The sequence below is a fragment of the Lacerta agilis genome, chromosome 2 (assembly GCF_009819535.1).
Source record: "Lacerta agilis isolate rLacAgi1 chromosome 2, rLacAgi1.pri, whole genome shotgun sequence".
NCBI lineage: Eukaryota > Metazoa > Chordata > Lepidosauria > Squamata > Lacertidae > Lacerta > Lacerta agilis.
In genome coordinates this window covers 35,541,466-35,562,675 of record NC_046313.1, presented here as the reverse complement: position 1 = coordinate 35,562,675, position 21,210 = coordinate 35,541,466, and the positions used below count along the sequence as shown (strand labels likewise).

Here is a 21,210-nt window from a genome sequence, read left to right as displayed (position 1 = left end):
AAATTGACACAAAAACTTAATGAAAGTCTGGTGTTTCTACTGGCTGTGGATCAGTACCCCCTCTACTTGCCTCTTGGCCTGTAACTAGTTGAGACAGAATATAGATGCAAATCCATAGTAAGTACAGATGGATGGCATCTGCATCCTGATGCAAGTATTGTGCACCCACATTTCATGACTTTCAACAGGATGGGAATTTTGATGGGCTTCCAGGTGCACATCTCCATCCTGCCACAGCTAATCACCTATGCACTAAACAGAGGCTAGGTAGCATTGGCTCATTTGTTTCAGTAACCAAAATGCATTCTCTCTCTCTCACTGTTTCTCTCTCACACCCCTTACAAACACTGCTGTAGGCGGCACCTATATGTATGGAAAGGGAGATTTGGGGGGGGGGATCTAATACTAAACAACACAGTTTTTGAAAACACAGGGTTTTATATATAATTAACAACACTTTCAAATTATGCAATCTGAAACAAACAATTTTCAGATTATACATTGTGCAAGGTTAGCAGAATAGATCATGCCTTCACTTTGGGTATAGATCGATCTAAAAACCATATAAAATTATCTTAAAATTAAAAAAAACAACACCTTAGTCTTACTCATTCACAGCTTTGGCTTGTAATTTAGTACTCACTTAGTCAGCTTACCATGTAATAACTGTATGCAAGCAACAAAGCACATTACGAATTCTACGAGGAGAGAATCCTGTGCATAGTTGCCAAAACACTTTGCACACTGACTACTACATGGCTCTCTCATTTTACTTACAATGGTACTGAATCTTAGATAGTTAAGAGAGTCTTGCAGGTAGCCTCCATAATGCTGCCCTGTCCAATAGTGTTGCACTACGGAGGCTGTGCTTGTGGCTCTATCCCAGTGTTAAAAAGGCAACTAGGATAGCCCACAGCCCACAAACAGTTGGAAGAGAAGAGTCAATGACAGTCACGTGAGGGGAAAGGAAGAAAGGGCATGACTGAATGGGGCAGAGTAAGGAAGCCCAATCTGCAGTCAGTTATTATTTTTTACAATGGTGTACTGACACCCCCCCTTCTTTCACATATGGTGGAGAGTTCTCAAACAATAATAGTACAATCACCATGCAGTGTGTTCAGTGGCTGGGAAGTCGAACTACTGAACAGAGAAACTAAGCAAATATTCAGTTTCCTACAGAGGTGACTCCTTTCCATTTCAATGCAATTGGCTGCCGATTCCTGGCAAGCTTTGGCAGGTTTCTACAGCAAGTAGGCTTTGAGTTAGTTCTGTCTCGCCGTTCCCAGGCAGAAGTTATCATGAGGACAACTGCGGGGAGGGGAGGGGGAGAGGAGGAATCTTGCAGCATTCAAGTATTCTCACAAATCCACCACATTGGGGGGGGGGGGGACCAAAGCAAGAAACGTCCCGTGCCACAGCCTACAATTTCTTCTACTGTTTTATAACCTTTTAAAGCCTTCGTGATGATCTGCTTCTCACTTAGAAATGGTTTTAAAGATCTTAAACTGAGAAACGTGTCTGTACCGTGTTCCGTTCCCCTTGACAGGAGATTATTAACTCAGTGGGAGAAACAAAAACTTGCTTGTTAGAGGGCACAAACATGACTAGAGTGCTGCTGCTCGATAGCTCAGATGCTGAGGTAACATCAAATGAAAGAGTAGATGGAAACACATGAACTGTAGCTTCAGGCTGAAGTAATATCAGGTGCATCTCTACACCCTCAGGGCTCGACTCCTACACTCTTAAGTCCCTCCCATTGAAACAGCCTCCTTCAGTTTCACTTAATCAAGCAGCAAACAGGTACTTCTCTCTCAACACTGACAGCAACAGTTTAACAACTCGGAACATCTTGGACCTCAGTTCCCAAACGCACAGGTGAGTGGACTTTAAAACCAGCAACAACAACAAAAAACAGATTTAAAAGGAAAAGCCATCAACTAACAAGGAATTTTTAGCTAAGTTGTTAGCCTGTGCTTGTGTTTTACTGTCCTCTCAAGAAAGGCAACTCCTCTACGAGCAGGTGCATTTCTTCAGCAAGTTTAAATTAAAAAGCAAAAAAAATACTATTTTCTCTCCACCAAAAAAGAATCTTGTTTTCTGTACTACTATGGCAGCCTTGAGGTTGAAAGCTAGATTAAGAACCCATGCTTTATTTTCAAGTTAAAGGTACGTATTTTAGGTTCCTTGTTTAAATTATTATGTTCAGCTTATTATGTTGTGTTCTACTGGAGTATTTACTTCTAATAAGTAAAAGGGGGGACTATTTCCAAGGTTTCTAACTTTTACTCAAATAGAATTCTACTGCTACATTTGTCCTAGTTCAGTCTTCAGTTAATGGAAATACTTATTTTATATACAGAGGACCAGAGAGAGAGAAAACATAGTTTGAGAATCAATTTACACTTGTCTATTAGACATTCAAAAATGATTAAGGGGACTTATTCTTATTAGCTCAAAATGGTTTTAAGCTATTTTTAACTAATTTTATTTTTAGTATTGGGACCAGATGTTTGCTACACAGATATATCTGAATCTTAATGCCTCTTCCCCACAGTCCGTCTTGACCTCTATAGCATGTCTGTCCTTTTGTTGTCCTCTATCATGCACAAATTCGTATTTTTGGAAGAGTCGATATTTTAGTTTTAAAGATTAAAAGCCCAGAAGGGAAGTGCAGTCAACCACTGTAAAATCTAAAGTGGAACAAAACTCAGAAGTCTTGTTCTTGCAAAAAGCTGGATAGGTGACAATGGCATGATCTTGAGTTATGCAATAATGCCACATCACAATATTTTAATCACAGCATGCCCTTCAAAATGCTCCACCCCAGTGAGGACTCGTCAGCCAGATCAATATCACCAAAAAGAATGCTGCAACAGCAGCCAAGCGTGTGCGTATTAATGGTCTTCAGAAATGGTTGCGCAGCCATTCATAGCATTGAACTATTAAGCAAGATAATTACACCATTGTCTGCAATAAAAAAAACCCGAAGCTGTCCCTTTGTATTTTTTAAAAAGTAAGCTACTACACAGAAGGATAAAGCAACAATTACATTTATTCAATGAAAAATATTCCTCATTTTATGTGACCTGTAATAGCCATATGTTGCTGGTTTTGCATCTTTAAAGAAACAAAAAAGAATTTACAGACAAATGAAACTGCGTACTCTTTTCTGGTGGTGTTGATCTTTGCTGCAATTGCTGGGTTCAATGATAATAGTAAAGGACAGCCAAGCTTAGCACAATATGAAAGAAATTGCAATCAGGAGGGTAGGAGTAGAGCGCAGGAACTATCTTTTTACACCTATCCAAAAGCCACCAAGTGACATTTTGCAGTGCACAGTGATTTGCCTTGCAAAAACAACAACTGCAGTTTGCTTCAAAAACCTCCCCACAAAATTCTAATAAATTTCCCTATGTCCAATTAAATGTGTACAGTAATAGGAATGCTTATTGCTGCAATTCTAAACATAATGTAAATAAATCCTAACCATCTAAGTAAACAAAGTAACTTCGTATACAGTGTTTTCCACTACAACTTGGAAGAACAGATGAAGCGGATACTTCCAGAAATAAGTTTGGTTACTGAGTTTTCTGAGTTGGAATGATATACCTCAATTCAGTCTGGCAAACTCAGATATAAGGGAGCATACCAGTACTTTCCCTCTAAAAACAACTTTTCCTGTAAATGAAAATAAAAATCCAGGATTGCTTTTAATGCACTTTAGCAAACATATATAGTACTGTACCATACTGCTTTCTGCTTCTCATGGAGAGATCATACAGTGCAAATGTTAATTTATTAAAATGTAAATCTACCGCCATAAAATAATATAGCATTCTGCACACTAGGAAAATGAATAGATATATTTATCTAGCAATATCAATATTGTGCTTATATAACATATTTGTATAATTAAAACAGTTGAAGTCTGTTAACTTGGTAATCTTGGGGAATAGTTTGTTGTGACAACAGTAACTTAATGCATTATTTGCTCTGGGACTTACAAGCTAGCACAAAGGTATAACTGGTATAAACTGAACTCGCCAAGTCTGTTACAATTCTTCCATTTTTCGTTCTACACCATTACTCAAAATTCAACCTGCACCCTCCAAAAACTGGTTTGTTTGTTGTTGCTGAATCTCATTTCATAATAAGTAATGTGTTGATTTTCTAACAATACTATCTAAATAAAACTGTGCATGTATAGAAACAAAATAATTAAATTCATTAACTCTGTGATGCACTTATTTGAATTTAGAATATTTCCAAACCGTGATTCTATTTTATTTGTATTTCTATGGGTGGGATCCAATGTTTTTCTACCAGCAGCCACTCACACACTAAATGGCTGCTTCTGAAACTGATGGAACTTAGTTTGTTGGACCTGCTTATAAACAGATAAAAATCCCTCTTGAGCATCCTTTAAGTAGTCCTTTGGATCCCAGACTCCATCAGAAATCACTAAAATAAGTCCCTTAGTGCTTTACAAAGACTAAGCAGTGTGCTTTTCTTTTAATAATCTAAACCAATGATAAATCCATGCATTAATAATTGAATAATATAATAAAAATATAAACAAAATAAATAATCTAAAAGGCTATATATCTATTATTTTAAACAAAAACTCAACTTATATAATTACCTGCTGAAGAGTCATGTCACACCTTCATGGCATGAGCTTTTTATCAGATATATGAAGCTGCCTTCTATGTAAATCTAATGAGATTAAAGTCGAAAGCTCAAACTGTAATAAATTTGTTTATTTTGACATGCTATTGGTCTCTTGTTTTTATCATTACTTATAGTCCCCTCATTTGAATATTTTCCCATTAATTCATTTATTTTAATTTAATTTCTAATTCAAACAGCAATGTAAGCAAGGTTTGTTTTTTTTAAAATAAAAATAAAAAGCCATCAGGCTTCCCTATTAAACTAACAAGTGGTATTAGTGTAGTTTCGGGTAACTCAAGATACTGTATGTGGTTTTGCAACAGTCATCATTTTGATAATGGTGCTTACAGTTCATGATGAAATCATCACTTTTTAGATCTTTGCCATAACACATCCTATAAAATCATGAGAACATGACTCTGAAAGATTCTCACGCCTTCAGAATCAGCGAACATAATGGAACAAGTCAATACAAGCCCGTCTGACTTATCTGCCGAGAAAATCACCAGCCTGTATTAAAAGTATCCACTTGTTTCGGTTTCTAAGGGAAAGCAAGTTGATTGTGCCCCTATAAATCAGTGGATGCTTGACTCAGATTTATACCTGGCCATATGGGAACACACACACATACTTAAAAGTAGCTGTGCAGCAAAGAATGCAAGGTCATTTCAACAGCAACACACTCAAACTTTAAAAGAAGAAATTTGGGAGAATGTGCTCTTCTAAGCATTCAGAATTTGGCTTGTTGTAGTGCGCTGAAAAGTTACTCACACTAGTTAGTACTTAAATATTTGTTTAGGCCGATTAAAAGCTTGTTTGCTCCATAGCAGAGCTAGGTCAGCTCTCCAGGATGGAGTCAAACCTACTCCACCCTACTTCTCCCCATCAAGGAATCTCTTCCTCTTTCCCCAACAGGCTGGACTGGATTGTACTCAAGCTTCTACTATTACCAAGCCCCGCCCTCCCTCCTCCTCGTCTCCTCCACCTACAGTTCTCTCTCTCTCTCGCTCTGCTTTCATCTTTTCCTGTCACATCCTAAGTGGATGTTCCACCACTGTTGTTTGAATGCGTTGTCTCTAATTAATCCAACAGGAATTTCAGGTAGTAGGCACCCCTGAACTTCAGGCCAGTTAATTAGAGCTCTACCTACAGACATGTGTGCTTTCCCTGAGGATAATCATGTTTGCAAAGGCATCTAAGAGTCTTCTACATTAGCTTCACTTTTCTCATGCCTGTAATTCATGAATTTGGTGAGCAATGAGACTGCCAAGTTTGCTGAGGGTGCCATGTTATTCAGGATGGTGAAATCTAAAGCAGATGATGAACAACTCTCCATCGTGGGTGAATGGGCAACAAAATGGCAAATGAAATTCAATGTGAGTGCAAAGTAATGCACACTAGGGCAAAGAGTCCTAGATTCACCTATTAACTAATGTGGTCTAAATTGCCTATGACTTACCCCCCCCCCCAAAAAAATTAGTATTTAGGTGGACAACTCACTGAAAATTGTTAACTCAATAAGCAGTAATAGAGAAATAGATGAATTCTAGATGTTAGGATAAGGAATTGAAATTACAATATTGGTAGTCTAATTCTTTGATATATAATTTATTTCACACAGTGTATAGTTGGTTTATGGAATTCACTGCCACAGGATGAGGTAATGGCTTCTAACTTAGGTGGGTTTACAAATTTGTAGAGGACAGGTCAATTAATGACTCGTAGATGACAGCTCATGAGACCTTCATGTTCACAATACAGTAAACCTAAAAATACCAGATGCTGGAGACATGAAACAGGAAATAGTCATCAGCATCATGCCCTGCTCATAGGCTTCCAAGTTGGAAATTGACTTTTTGGTTTGAACCAGGTGGTTTCTCATGATGTGCCACACAGCATTTGAAAAAGCATTTGATATATGTATTTGTTTCAGTTCTCAAATTCTAATATTACAATTTCTGTTTTACAGTTTCCTGTTGCGTGCTGTGTTGTTCTGATGTCCCCAGAAGAAATGGCTTCAAATAATTATTTTTGAGTGTGTCTTCAAAGTTAGGAGTAAATCTGGAAAACTTAAGATATCAACCACATTTTATAAATTAGGACAAGGAAAACACCAAGTCTAATCATTGAAACAGAAAGATGAGCCTTCTCAAAGAACGTAAGCCAAAAAAACCTCATTACATCCCAAGGCCTCCAGGAAAACCATTCAAGTACAAGTGTTTTCAATGCCCTTTCACCTGCAATGAGAAATCACATCTTTTCAACCACATGAAGTATGGGCTCTGCAAAAACTCAATTACTTTAGTGTCTGAGCAGGATCGGGTTATCAAGTGTCCAAAGTCAAATTCCTTGGAGCCTAAGCAGATCAATCAGGCGGAACCTGGAGCCAAACCAACTTCCTCTAAACCCCTCTCAAATCTTGAATCTAAACCTCAATGTGCTTTTCCCAAAGATGATGCCAAGGAAAACATGGAGGTTCAAAACCAAGCAACAGGTAAATTAGTAAATGGGCAAACACCATCAATTCAGAAGGAATTAACTCTTGTCGGTCATGAAGAAGAAAATACAGCCAACACACAGCCTGGTCTTGAAGGCATTGTAAGACCTTCTGCTTTTGTCCCAGTAGGAGAGCATCGTCACAGTAAAGACAGCATTGAGCTATCTCAGTTGGCGTCTCTTTCTGATTCAAACAAAGGCCCTTCAATCCACACAAAGTCAGCATTTCATGCTCCAAACAACCCATGGAAAACAGCTTCCACACTTATTGCACCAGAATTTACTCATAAAATTCCACCTACGAAAGGTTTCCCTTCCATTCCACCTTATATGCAGCCTATAATTCCTGAGTATTCACCTTCATTGTATGAGCATGGATTGGCCATTTATGCACCTTACTTTCTTCCTGGAAACTCTCATGAGTGTGAAAGTTCAGTGCTCTCTGTCTACAGCTCTCAAGATCAGAGACATTTTCTTCCTCACCCTGGACCACTTCCTAAACCAATAAATCCAGCAACTTATGAACACTACCGTTTATTCCAGCAGTATCATCCTAATCCCCCAGTACCATACGGACTTTGTAGACCAGCAGAATCAGCATTTTACAGGCTACCACACATTACAGGTCTTAACAGAGACTCTAGTTCTCATTTAATGGAAGAAACAACCTTGTTATATCCAGCTTCTTCAAGCCCTGCCAGGTTACAGTCACTGAATTCTCACAAAAAAACAGATGATTTGGAAAAAGAAAGCCTTATGCTACATGCCAAAAGTCATTCCAAAGAGGAACAAAATGAGAGAGAGAATGCAAAAATGAGCCCCCGTGCTGGAAGTGCAGCAACAGGGTCCCCAGGCAGACCCAGCCCAACAAACTTCACTCAAACAAGTCAAGGTTGTGAAGGCCTATTTGACCTTTCTAGCAGGTCTTCATCTATTAACAAGTACAATCCAACGGAAGAAAACTGCACAGCGTTCAGACCTGTGAGGAAAAGTACAGATGAATCCACTCAGCCTCTTACAAAGGAGGATAGAGGAAACACACCCAGGAGGTACATATATAAAGTTTTTATATATTATATTATATTATATTATATTATATTATATTATATTATATTATAGGGTGTGTATATATATATATATATAATATCTGTGTGGGGTTTTTTCAAAACACTGAAGAGATCAAACATGCCCTTAGGTTACATCACACAAGGACTCCTGGGGCAGTTTTTATTAAATGTCAAACTTGTAAACCCAAGGCAGATAGGACATATGCAGGTGAAAAGCAGTACAAGCTTAACCATGTCTACTCAGAAGTAAGTCCTATCAAATTGAATGAGACTTATTTATAGCCCCACTACCTGTAAACATAATTGAATTCAGTAAGGCTTACTTCTGAGTAAACTTTGTTAGGGTGCTTTATCAGTTTAGAGTAGGTTGTGGGAAACCTTTGGCCCTCCAGATGTTGCTGAACTACAACTCCATTCAGTCCCAGCAAGTATGGCCAATAGCCAGATGTGATGGACTCAGCAACATCTGGGGGGCCAAAGGTTCCCTACAGCTGGGTTTTTTTTTTTTAAAAAAGAAGTGGACAAAGAGTGAATGAAATATGCTTGGAGATGGTGTAATTATAGTGGTTATTCAGAATTATAGTAAAATGATATTTGCTCTATTAATTTTTATACTGATCATTGTTGTGTTAAACATCTCTGCTGCTTTTCCTATTTGAATCTGAATGTTGCTATTCACAACCTAATGTTACGCACTTTTACTCAGAACAAAGTTCCACTGAACTAAACGGGGCTTATTCCTGAGTAAAGAATGCATAGTATAGCCTTAGATTATTGTTTTTCAGGTAGAGGCAGACATTCATCTATTGAATGTGATAAAAAAAGATTAAAATTTTGTAATAATAAAATGGAGAACTATTAAAATGATGAAATACCAAACAGGAAGAAGCCAAGACAGTAGCACAAAGTAACCTATGTCAAAGCAACATACCAGGCAGAAAAAATAAAAGCCAAAGACATGGCAAATGTAATACTTCTTATTGTTGTAGGGGACTGAGCTAATCTCCTGAGAGAATGAGTTCAAGAGCTACAACAGCAAAGGCCTGCTTATTTCCCTAACAACTGCATTCATGACAGTGGTGGGATATAGAGGAAGACCTCTGCTGATGATCTCAGTGGGAAGGGCATTTAATATGAAATAAACCTTTTTGCTTTCCCATGCAACAAGACTGAAGGATATGGTGAACTCTCTCTCTCTTTCTCATTATTTTCCCAATCTTTAAAGAAGGACAGAAGGTAATGGCCTCCTGGCATGGTACAACATAGTGAACTGCCAATCTTGCCCACTTTACTGTTCTCTGTTTGCACACACAAGGACCAAATCATGATTCGCACCACCGTATTATACTCAAACCATGGATTATGGTTTGTTTCACAAATCACAACCAGAAAGCCCAAGAACAAACCTTGGCTACATATCATGGTCTCTTTGGGCAGAACAAACCAAAATCCCTGGTCCAAATGTAACACTAAGCCAGGAGTCTTAGTGTTTTTCTCCTGTGCGCTTACAGAGAGAAGCAAAGTGGATGAGATTGACATATACACAGTCAATCATTAACTATGGTTTACAATGATGTGCAGACTGGACCACCTGCCAGCTTTCCAATTTATTGTGCCCTGCTCTCATAGACCTCAAACATTGTTGATATTTCCTTCTCAATATGTTCCAGGAGAATAGGTTGGCTGCAACAAATTATTTTAATTTATCGCAGTAAAAATTTAAAAAAATGCTCATCTTTACAGCAATTTAAAACTAGGTTGCAAACCAAACATTACTCACTGTAACACATTTACCCTATAGCACAATTTCTTCTGATACCTTTTTAGATCAATTCATTGCATTGCTTGTAAATCAAAATATCATACTAGTCCTATATCGGATTTTAATTACATAAAGGAATTTTTCAATGATTTTTCTTTTCTTTTCTTCCCCAATAGTGATGTCACTAATGAAAATGAAAATATACAGCATGAAAGTAATGAGAACGATGACCCTCTGTCCAATTCTGATGATGACACGGGGATAGTACCACTTAATCTTTCCAAAAAGCCAGATGCAAACGTTAATGAGCATATGTACAAAAACGCTCTCCATGTGGAAAACCAGAACTTTATGGAACTTCAGGAAATGCCTCTGAATCTCTCTGTAAAAGACAACTGCAACATAAAACAATCCCTCCAGAGGTCATCATATGAAGCTGAAGACAGTGGACCTCAAAAAACTGAAAATGGACATTTGGAAACTGAGGCCTGCAGCCCAAAGGATCATATGGACAAAGATTCTTGTGATAAGGTCCCTAACGTAATGCAGAGGAAAGAAGTTCAGGAAGTTAGGACAATTGACCATTGTGATGAGCAGAAACAAACTGCAGCTGTTGCTCTTTGTCAGTTAGCTGCCTATAGTCCTAGTAAAGTCCAAATAGAGAGTGCACAGAAAAGTAATCAGGACAGCAACTCTCAATATACAGATTCAGCTCCTGAACCGTCAGATACTCAGGACTGTCACAGTAGTCAAAAAGGAAAAGGACAAAAAAGGACCAATCAAAGACAAGTGGCAAAACTGCAACAAGGAACAAAGCGAGTGCAAACAAATGACTGCAGTAGAGTATTTACTCTGAGAAAAAGAAGCAGAGTATCGTAATACTTCACTTTTAATCCACTACCAACTACATACAAGAGCAGTTGACAAGCATGCTATCCACCAGGAAGCCAAGACAAGTTTTCAGTACCAATTCCTATTTTTCCAATCAGGCAGACTCATTTGATACAGGTTGTAACATGTAAATATAAACTGTTCTTAATTTTGTATTTATGTTTTAAACCATCCTGAATATTTTCTGACTGTATCCTGATTTTTTGAGCGAACATTTAAAAGTAAACTGAAGCTAATGATGTTTCTTAAATGCACTATGGTGGAATGACTTTTACATCCACCTTTATTACCAAAGGTGTAAACTATAAAAGTAAGAGTATCTTATCCATGACATTGGAGTATCATACGTTGCTTGTGACTCACTTAATGTTCTCAAATCTTTTTAGTTTAGTTTTTGTTATTCAACATGCTTTTGTTGATTATTCTATAATTTAACTAATTGTGACAATTTCCATTTGCTTTTAAAGCTTAGTAGTTGCTGAGTTCTGGACCTGGAAGTCTTCATATTAATTCTTGCTAACATACAGATTTGCATCAGTTTTATCCAAAATCAAACAGCACAAAGCAAAGATGCCATCCATGAATCAAAATCTAAACTGTGCTGTCATGTCTTTTTATAATTCTACTGTAAATCCTTCTTAATCTAGTGTGTAGAAATGTGTGAAGCAGTGTTGGACAACAATAATACACTATCTTAAAACTCATTTGTCAGGTCAGCAATACCTACAATAGTTTGATTTCACTGATGTTACAGATAACATTATTTGTGGACAGATAACATTATTCGTGAAGAACAAGCTGGGTTCAGAGAAGGGCACTGTACCATTGATCAACATTTTACTCTGAAACATACTAAAGAAAATACACTAAGAACATTAAGAATAATCTTTATAAAGCCTTTACTGATCTTTCTGCTGCATTCAACTCTATTAATTGAAATAGACTGTGGGAGAAATTTCAAATTTCCAATGTTGACTGCAAACTTCTGCTATTCATCCAAGAACTATAAAGCAACACAGAAATGAGGGTCAGAGTAGGTTTAAATGGTGCTATGCCTTCAAAACATTGCAGGGGGTCAAGCATGAAATCTGGGGCTCTGATTCAAACTCCATTAAAGCTTTGGAAACAGGGGAGAATATTTTTTTTCAGAAGCTATATACTCTACCATCAGAAATATCAGCAGCTCTTCTTCATACCAAACTCAGGTGGCCAACAATCAAGGCAAGAGCAGATTGCGCTCAGCTAAAAAATTATTAAAGGAATTGCTACTATGCCAACGGAGCATTTTCCGGCTCTGTTATGGAATTGGGTGCTAACCAACACTGGAAAGCAGCCTGTCAAGTTGTTATAGACTATTATTACTTTCCAGAACTCAGCTCTGTGCTGACCTTGAATAAGTACTAACTAAAGGATTAGCTCTTCTGCACAGAATCTAGAAGGCACATAAAACTAATTAGAAACACCAGTTTCCCCTCCTTGGTATCCACACCTGAGAACAGAGCACCAAACTCTCACCAGTTTCCTTAAGAGAAGCCTATATTGAGCTGTGTTTCCAAGTCATGTTTCCTGTATGCAGACTTTGTATTTGTGGTCAACCTCAGGTGGGAGACATCACTCATTATCTGTTAGCATGCCCCTTATACAGAAACCAAACAGATCGCTTTCTGAAACCTTTGTTTACACAAGCAATCGGGTACATCCCGGCAGAAATGGTTCAGCTTCTTTCGAGTGAGAATAATAGCTTTCTAACACAGAAAGTGGCCCTCTATGCACTGGCTGCAAAATAAATCAGGAAAAATGAATTAGATAAAATAGCTACACGTTGTGCTGATTCAGAGGTTTAAACCGAAATCAAGCTAGATTTAAGCTTGTTGGTGTCTCTGGTATCCTCTCTCTCTCTCTCTTACAACACAGATGTTGACATATTATGGATATATGTTCTGTATTGTTTTAGCAATACTATTGCTACAAGTTTGTTATGGCCTTTGGCTAGAACAAGCAGCTTATAACCTAGAATTGATGTTACTGGCATTACTGGCATTGCAACTGAAATGTCATATAAATAAATAAATAATATTTTTTACTATTTGTACCTCACCCATCTGACTGGGTTGTCATGCAGCCTTTGCACATCTTTAACAAACGGATTATTTAAACCACACCTTAAATTAAACTAATTCAAATCTCGAGGTTGGGATTTTCAAAGGAGTTTAAATGACAGAGGTGGAGTGATGCTCCCACACAAATGCTTTCATGCTTGTAAGAGCGCATCCTTAGACACCAAGCACCTCCCTGAACACAAGACCAAGGGGATATTTATTTGAGTTCATATTAGAAAGTACACTGTGGTGAAGGAGTTATTTCTGTACTTTGCATCCATACTAATTTGAAAGCAATAAAATAATGGCATGCTAAGCTGGGAGGGGGGTTGTTTTGTAAACTTGGGGAGAACAATTTTCTATTTCATGAGTTTTACAATGACAACTTTTCTAATCTTGCAGTAAAATGCTTTGTATTATACTTGCAAAATAATTAATCATTATGGCACAAATAAAAGTGTTTACATCGCTTTTGTTTTATTATGTGTCTTGTGAACAAAAACAAAATCCAAAACAAGACTACAAAAAAGAAAGCTGAAATTTGTTGTATAGAAATATTGCACATCTTCTTGTAATCTTATTGCACATTCTTCATGTATTCATTCATACACACACACAAACAAACATTTTTTCAAAATTTATTTAGTCATTGAAAAGGCCCTCTTGCACATTCTCACTAAACTGATATCTAACTTTGCAGATTTAAATAACCAGGCAGTTCATATTGGAGCAGACATCCTTCAGGTATCCTGGTCCAAAACCAATGAGGGCTATAAAGGTCAAAACCAGCATTTGAACTTGGTTTGGAAACCAACTGGTATCCAATGTAACTGTTGTTAGCAAGGGAACCACATTATACACTGCTCAAGTGCAGCACTGTGGCCTAACTGCCTTTTTCAAATACATTCCAAAGGAAGCACTCACAAAGAATACTGCAGCGTATCAAAGACCGGGGGGTGGGGGGGTAACAGACTCTACTAGAATATGGGAGAAGGAAACAAGATCCAAAAAGTAAAGCAAGTTTGTAATCCTGTGAAATAGCAGGAGATAAAAGCAAATTCAGCAAGATATATATGATTTGAGGGGTGGGTGAGAGATGCTAACGGAAGAAAAATATACTGGCTAGTCTGTAAGAAATTCTCCAGACCAGAAGCTGACAAAAGTACAGTGGTACCTTGGGTTACATATGCTTCAGGTTAAGAACTTTGCTTCAGGATAAGAACAGAAATCGTGCTCTGGCGGCGCAGCGGCAGCGGGAGGCCCCATTAGCTAAAGTGGTGCTTCAGGTTAAGAACAGTTTCAGGTTAAGAACGGACCTCCTGAACGAATTAAGTACGTAACCAGAGGTACCACTGTATATCAAATCTTTCATTCATTTGATTGTGCTTATTACCTCGTATTCTACAAGTCATCCATTTTGTTTTGTTTTTGTTAAGTAGTATAGATAGGACCTAGTTAAATTACAAGATACTTACCATCTGAGAGCCGGGAGGGAAGTAACAACCCTCTTCTTCCTAATTCTGCCAGAGCCAAACATCCACCATGCCAAGCATTATCAGTTTCCTGGAAACTGTAATTTTAGAAAACATAAGGATGGCATTCAAACCAATTTTTCTGAATTTAATAAGATGATATATTATTGTGTGAAAGCTGGTTGTACACAGTAATTGCATGCTTTCAAAAGCATGACAATACCAACTAAATATTTCAAGCATCAAACAGTAACAGTAATATATTAAATTTTCCCCTAACTGCAAAACAATTTCTCCCAAACTGTTTCTTTTGACCCCCATTTTAAAAATGTGCAACCCAAGCCTAAGCACTTTTATATTGAGAAATAATCCCCACTATGTTCAATGGGAATTTCTACTAAATTAATATTCATGGGATATCAAACTTACTTATTTAGTATGATGGAATTTTGTTTATTTATGCAATTTTTAAACATCAGAAACCAAAGTAAAGGATGTTCATATTTCCATTCTTCATGCCCATGCCTTTTTTAAAAAAGCTAGTGTTTTCAACGAAGAGTTTCCACTCCTTAACTCATATGCATCTGCTATAATTGTTGTATCCATATCCTCCTTACTACACCAGAGCTAGATGTAGTTCACTGCAGTTTGCATGCTATATGGAAAACATTCTACACAATGTAAAGTGGTACCTGAAGCAATCTAAGACAGATCCAACTACATCATCAGCCAGCTCTTTTGGTAGCCTTCCAGTCAGTCTCCCAATCCTGCAAAAAGCAGTAATTCATGAAGGCTTAGATTCAACAATGTACAAATTGTTATTGGTCACATGCTACACTGAAGCTGGTATCATCCTATGCATTCTTTTAGACCTTCCAGAGTTCTAGGAACAGATCTTGTGGCCCCTCTATTCTTGCAGAATTCTTGTTTACACAGCTTTTTGGGTGGTCCTAATAAAGATTTTGCCCAACTGTGGCGTTCTTTCCTTGTGGACCAGCATGATTACTTTTGCTTTTTTATGTACCTTTAATAATACCCTATTTAGCTATTCAAGGAGGAAAGTGCAACCAAAGGAAGATGATTTTCTACTACCTAAAGAGGAATTTTGCATTTCGGCGCCTGTCCTCCAACCACTAGGTAAAACTGATTTGGCTTCAATTTGCTCTTACCTAGCACACCGCCCAAAATTAAAATCTGGCTTTAATAATATAAATACTGTTATGCGTCACTTTACATCTGCTGTCTGATTTACCAGGAACCTGTGTGTTTTGCTTAAGGCATGAGACACATCTGATTTTCAAAGATGGGGATCAGCCACTGCTTCTTCATCTCATCCTAGGTGTAGCCTGATACCTGTAAGCACCGAGTAGAATCTAAACTGATCTAGTCTCCATTTTCAGACTGAGTCTGAAGTACAGAACTCATTTCAACACTCAGTCTTTGTATTTTCTGCTTCTGTTTTCCTTGTCCACCCCCCCCATACTTGCTTTGTGTAACATCCAGGCCAGAGATGGCTAATCAGTGGCCCTTCAGATGCTGCAAACCACAACTCCCAGAACTCATAGCCACAGCATGCTTACAGGTCTCAAGAGACATTTGCCCTGACATAAAATGTAAAGATGATGCTTCCTGACTCTGAACTGGAGCTCATTTTCCTTTAAAGTACCGGTATTTAAGAATACTTTAAAGAAAACAGTACCTCCTCTATAATCAGCTGCACAATATGGCTGCTTGAGGACAAATCTCCCAAAGATTCCAGTAATTAATTAGTACAAAGGGAAGATCTGTGGAATTGGGAGCCTAGAAAACAGGAGGCAGGTGGAAATAAGAGTTGGCACTGAATTCTGGGTATTGAATTCAAATAACCAACCAACTAACCATGTGGCTTTAGTTAATGGATACTTACATATTAATCATTGTAATGCCTATTTGATTTGAGGATACCTACCCTTTTGCTGCAGACCATCTGACAATGGTGTCCTTGTCTTTCAGTCCAATCAGCAATTGCTCTGGAAAAACATGTTTTTGAAATACAAATCACAATAGGAAGCTAAAAACTAAAAGCATCTAGGAAATTATCCTTAGGTCTATATTTTGTCACAGGCCTTTTCTAGATCAGGCTCCTTATCCTGGGGAAAATAAGTGGCCTTCATTCAGCACTTCACAAGTTCTAGCCACATCAAGAGATATCCTTAAACCCGACTCTATGAAAGGTATTTGTGGTGCCTTCCTCCTGAGGGTGGCATTGGAAGGAAATAAAAGATTTTATTTATCTTTGCTGAAGAGAATACAATGGACGGTGAGCAAACACCTTTTTATTCAAAAAAGTGAGGGGGAAATATATGTTTTTGAAAATGATAGAACATTCAAAACATTGTAAGAAGGCAGGAAAGGACACACAATGCAGCACAAAGTGATGCTATCAGCAACCACTGACAGGAAAGGGAGGCAGAGAGAAAAGCAAAAGTCAAGAGCATCTACAAGAATTATAGCACTATTACCCCTTAAATGTTAAAAGAGACCTTGCCTTAAATCATTTACATTCTTGCTTTGCAGGTTAACCATAAGGAGGAAGGAGGTCCTTAGAAGCAAACAAAGAAACCACAGCTGTATTTAGTGAAGCCATCCCATCAGAAGAGATAAGCCTGCACAAAGTGATTTCCTCTCCCTCTTCTCTCCCTGTGTGCCCCCCACACCTTACCCAAATCTGTTCTGCAGGTTTCCCCCAGATTAGATGGGGGGTTTGCAGGGAGAGAAAAAAAGGCCTGCTATACAGCCAGAAGTCCTTACACTAATGGGATACAACCCAATGTTCACACTGGCTATGGTATCAGACCTTACACTGCTTTCTATTTTCATCAAACACACCTATAACATTTTCAACCTCTCCTGGGATGTCATATTCCTCTTCCTCCTCCTCCGCCTTGACTGCCGTTGCATTTATTGCTTCCTGTACAACAGGACTACTTGCAGAAAACTGCAAATTTGCAGCTAAAGATCGGAAACCCCGTTGATACCTAGAAAGAGAAACTTAGAATATTATATTCAAAAAAAGGTCAAAGAGTTTTCTCATACATTATATGTATCCCCTTCAAAAACATCAATGTAGTGTACTTCAAAAATGTAAGATATTAACTTTCAAAGGCATTTCTCTTCTGTAGGGAATAGCACCTAGCAGCTGCAACTTAAGAAGGCTTCTTCAATGTTCCTCAGGCAAGTTGCCTGTGGTCAGTTGCTGCTTGCTTACTGTTGCATCACTTATTAAAAGTGTTTTATTATTTTAATAACAAAAAACTCATCTGTTTATTTCCAAAGGAATACAGCACACTAATTCAAGCAATGACTGCTCATAGGCCTAATGGCATAAATATCAGGGGATTCATACAACAATATGTAAACCATATCACTTTAAAAAAAAAACCTTTTTTTGTCCTCATGAGATAAGTACTCATTTTGTTTATTAAGACTGTGAGAATCTTTCGGACCACAAAATATATACTTTAGGCATACTCAACATTTAGGGTGTGCCCATGGAATTTTTGATATTTGCCCCTTCAAATGGGAGTTTCAAAAAGGGTTCACACGTGGCAACAGATGGGTGATCGTCTGAGAAAAGTTCAAATGTTACTACCTCTAGGCATAGAGAACTAGTGCACTTCTTTAGATCCAGTCATAGAAAATAAAGCTCTTCAACTCAAGTATTTGAAGAAAACTTTTATGTTTAAATTTTGAAAAATTAAAAACAACAGCAAATTACAGCAACACAAAATGCATTTAAGATGCCAAACTAGGATCTGGGTTTTGCAGTACAAAGACCGCAATCTGCAACAATAAACAATTTTCTTAAGGTAACTCTTAAAGGTAAAACATTCAGCTCAACTAAGGATAAAAAATGGACTGTATCATCAATAGTGATACCAGGACAAGGTACAACATGCTTTGTTGGACTGGTAGGACTGTAGCTGGCTGTCAAGCAAATGCTTTGCCTGCACAAAGTCTGAAGTTCAATCCCCAGTATGTCTGTGTAGGGCTAGTAAACATTCCCACCTGAAACACTGGAGAACTGTTGCTGGTCAGTTTTGACAATAGGAAATAGACAGCCTGGACTTCATTTAAAGCTGTTTCCTATGTCTGTTTCTAGCTAACACAACAGAAAAAGCTAAAAAGAGTAACACATTAATGAAAACAGATATAAAAGGGGAGGGAGCCTCCCCCCCCCAAAGTAATAAGCAAAATGAAGAAAGCAATATTTTGCTGAGAATATAAATTTCCATGAGATTGTGATTTTTTAAATGTAAGTGTGAATAAGACTGGAAATTCTGTAAACTGGTTGGATTACATTGCACACATCTAATTCCTCAACTTTATTTTGTTTTGCTTTTGAAGGTGGGGTGCAGGAACACCATATCACCTTGGATTTTAGTTTCGACGTGGACCTGAATTTATCCGTGGAAAGGTTATTTAAATCCAGAATAAAATCTGCAAAATACTGAACTGATAATGTAATACAAAAATACAAATATAACGTAATACAGGGAAGTAGTTGCTTCTATCTCCGGAATACCCATGTATATTTAAAACATAACTTCTCATCACCAAATGAACATGTGGTGATCTATTACTCATCCGCCCCTAACAATGAAAGATAGTTTTATAGTTCACCTTAGTCCAATAAAAGGAGGAGGCAAGTAAAAACATGAGTCTGAAAAGAACAAACCTCCACTTTGCCACCTTTGGCTTAAGAAATGTCAGGCCAAGTCGCTGAGCAAGTTTCACTCCCAGCTTGCGAAGGAGTGTTTGGTTACTTTCAGAGAGCTTGCAGTTATCAAGGCAGTCAAGCACTGTAGAAGCTGCAGTGAACAAACGTCTCGTGAATAAATGTGACATACTTCTATTTTTTCATATTACTTTAATTCATGATAGACACAAGGTTCTGGGAAGTTCTAACTCCAAGTCTAGCAAGACTTTTATCTATATTCCTTTAGAAAGTGTTATGACATTTACAGCTTTCAGTATACTAGTCACAACTCAGTGAGCATGCATGCGTGGTATAAACTCTATTGGCCCCAGTTAGCATCAGGCTGAAAGATTACTAAAATTCCAGGCGTATTTTAAAGGAAAACGTTTAGCTATAAACTTTAGGCAACCTGTCGTTTCAGATGAGCAAATCCATACATTTTGTAGAAGGCTTAACTAACCTTTCCCTCCCTTACCCACCCTTTTTCTAAATGAGTGATTAATTCTGAAGGGAACTAACGTTGAGAAGTATTTGAGTTGTTCTCATTAAACAATATCTTCCTTTTTTTTAATCCTTAAACATACTGGATGATCTCCAAAATCTTGCCAGTGGACTTCCACTCATACAACAGCACTTGCCTTTCCTCTCCACTTGCTGCACACACACACAAACACAAACACACACACACACACACACACATACCCAATCTGTTCCAGAAGACATAGCAACCTTCCAAAACAGATTTGTGGGTGCACAGGAATGCAGGGAAGAGGAGAGGAAGGGCAAGTCGCATTTCACAAGTAGATGCCCATTCCATCGGCGGGCACTGGATCTTACCCATTGTTACAGCTTTCCCTCAGGATACTTTTTTCTAAGTTTTATGCTACTGTTTTAGTTTAAAACGTTACATGTATTTTATATTTTTTTGTTTGTATGATGCTGAATGTGGACCATCATGAAAGGGATTTTGAAATAAATATATTTTTGCCTATCTCTAGTTAGACGAATTTTGAGAATATATTTTATTATTACCAGAGATACATACTGGGTGTGTTGTGGATTTTGTTACAATGTGAATAGAAAAAAAGTACTTTCTTTACTATTTCTCTAGAATCCTTCCTATATATAAGAGAATGAAAATATACTTGAGGTGAAGATGATATTACTAATAGCCAAAGAAAGAGGGGGGAAAGGCTGGTTATATTTGTCACCTGAAGCAATGCTTAACTACGTTAAAGTATGTCCCTAAGGCTACCATATTAATAGAAGAACCAGAAAACCTGCATAGCTCTGTAATTCAGTTTGCATTCTTCCAGAATACATAGTAAATATGCTGATTTTAAAAGGTGCTGTGGACCTCGTTCAGATATGAAGATGGCTGCATATCCTAGCTTGCTTTGAAGCTGTTAATGACAGCTTTCTAGTTCAGACAAAATGGAAAAGTAAAATTGATGAAAGCTTTACTGGTTTGTTTGTCAGCTCGTGCAAAAAGGGCTCATTTTTATGTCAGTTTATTAAGCTGTGATATGGTAATCTGAATTCAGACACTATTTCCCTCTATCCATATAAATACATTGATGCTTATGGCTACAAGTGTCAATCTGTGTTATTGAGCAGTGATAAAATGTCACTGGTCAACAGAAGCACTCTTTCAGCAACTGTCATACTCACATACATACGTTTATGTAGGAATCAATGTGAGAGATGGGCTAATATGTACAGAAAAATAAAGCAATTTAGGTATTGTAAGTAATGCCCAAATCCACTCTAAAAGTGAAAAAAGTTGGGCACATTTCCACCAAAGGGTAGCACTTAAGTTCATTGACTTGGATTCGAAGAACCATCAGCAGAAGCCCACAGAAATTGACTCCCCCCTTCCACTCCTCCCAACAAAAGCCCCCCCCCCCCCTAGAACAGCATAGGATGGGACACAGAAGAAATTGCCTCATATTGGACAAAACTTGCCCGAACATGTTGCCTCTATCCAATTTTGGGGATTTTTTCTTCCCAACAG

The 21,210-nt window shown here is 37.8% G+C and overlaps 2 protein-coding genes across 7 annotated transcripts in view; one reads left to right on the top strand and one right to left on the bottom strand.

Moving 5' to 3' along the window:
* The window catches only part of TBCD (tubulin folding cofactor D), a 120,975-nt gene that overhangs the window by 77,350 nt on the left and 22,415 nt on the right, over positions 1 to 21,210 (bottom strand). For all 5 annotated transcript variants that reach the window (XM_033139510.1, XM_033139513.1, XM_033139511.1 and 2 more), the window contains exons 10-14: positions 19,176 to 19,308; positions 17,327 to 17,475; positions 16,407 to 16,467; positions 15,151 to 15,225; positions 14,462 to 14,556 (exon numbers count right to left, since the gene is read on the bottom strand). In XM_033139510.1, coding sequence (XP_032995401.1) covers positions 14,462 to 14,556; positions 15,151 to 15,225; positions 16,407 to 16,467; positions 17,327 to 17,475; positions 19,176 to 19,308 — 513 coding nt within the window. The remainder of the gene's footprint in view (positions 1 to 14,461; positions 14,557 to 15,150; positions 15,226 to 16,406; positions 16,468 to 17,326; positions 17,476 to 19,175; positions 19,309 to 21,210) is intronic.
* Positions 1,607 to 11,259, top strand: ZNF750 (zinc finger protein 750). 2 transcript variants are annotated; one of them, XM_033139516.1, is made up of 3 exons: positions 1,607 to 1,875; positions 6,641 to 8,216; positions 10,173 to 11,259. In XM_033139516.1, the coding sequence occupies exons 2-3, from the start codon at positions 6,811 to 6,813 to the stop codon at positions 10,873 to 10,875; spliced, it is 2,109 nt and encodes a 702-aa protein (XP_032995407.1). In that variant the 5' UTR covers positions 1,607 to 1,875; positions 6,641 to 6,810; the 3' UTR covers positions 10,876 to 11,259. The 2 variants fall into 2 exon arrangements, with proteins under 2 accessions (XP_032995407.1, XP_032995405.1); XM_033139514.1 differs by having other exon boundaries at positions 1,609 to 1,875; positions 10,170 to 11,259.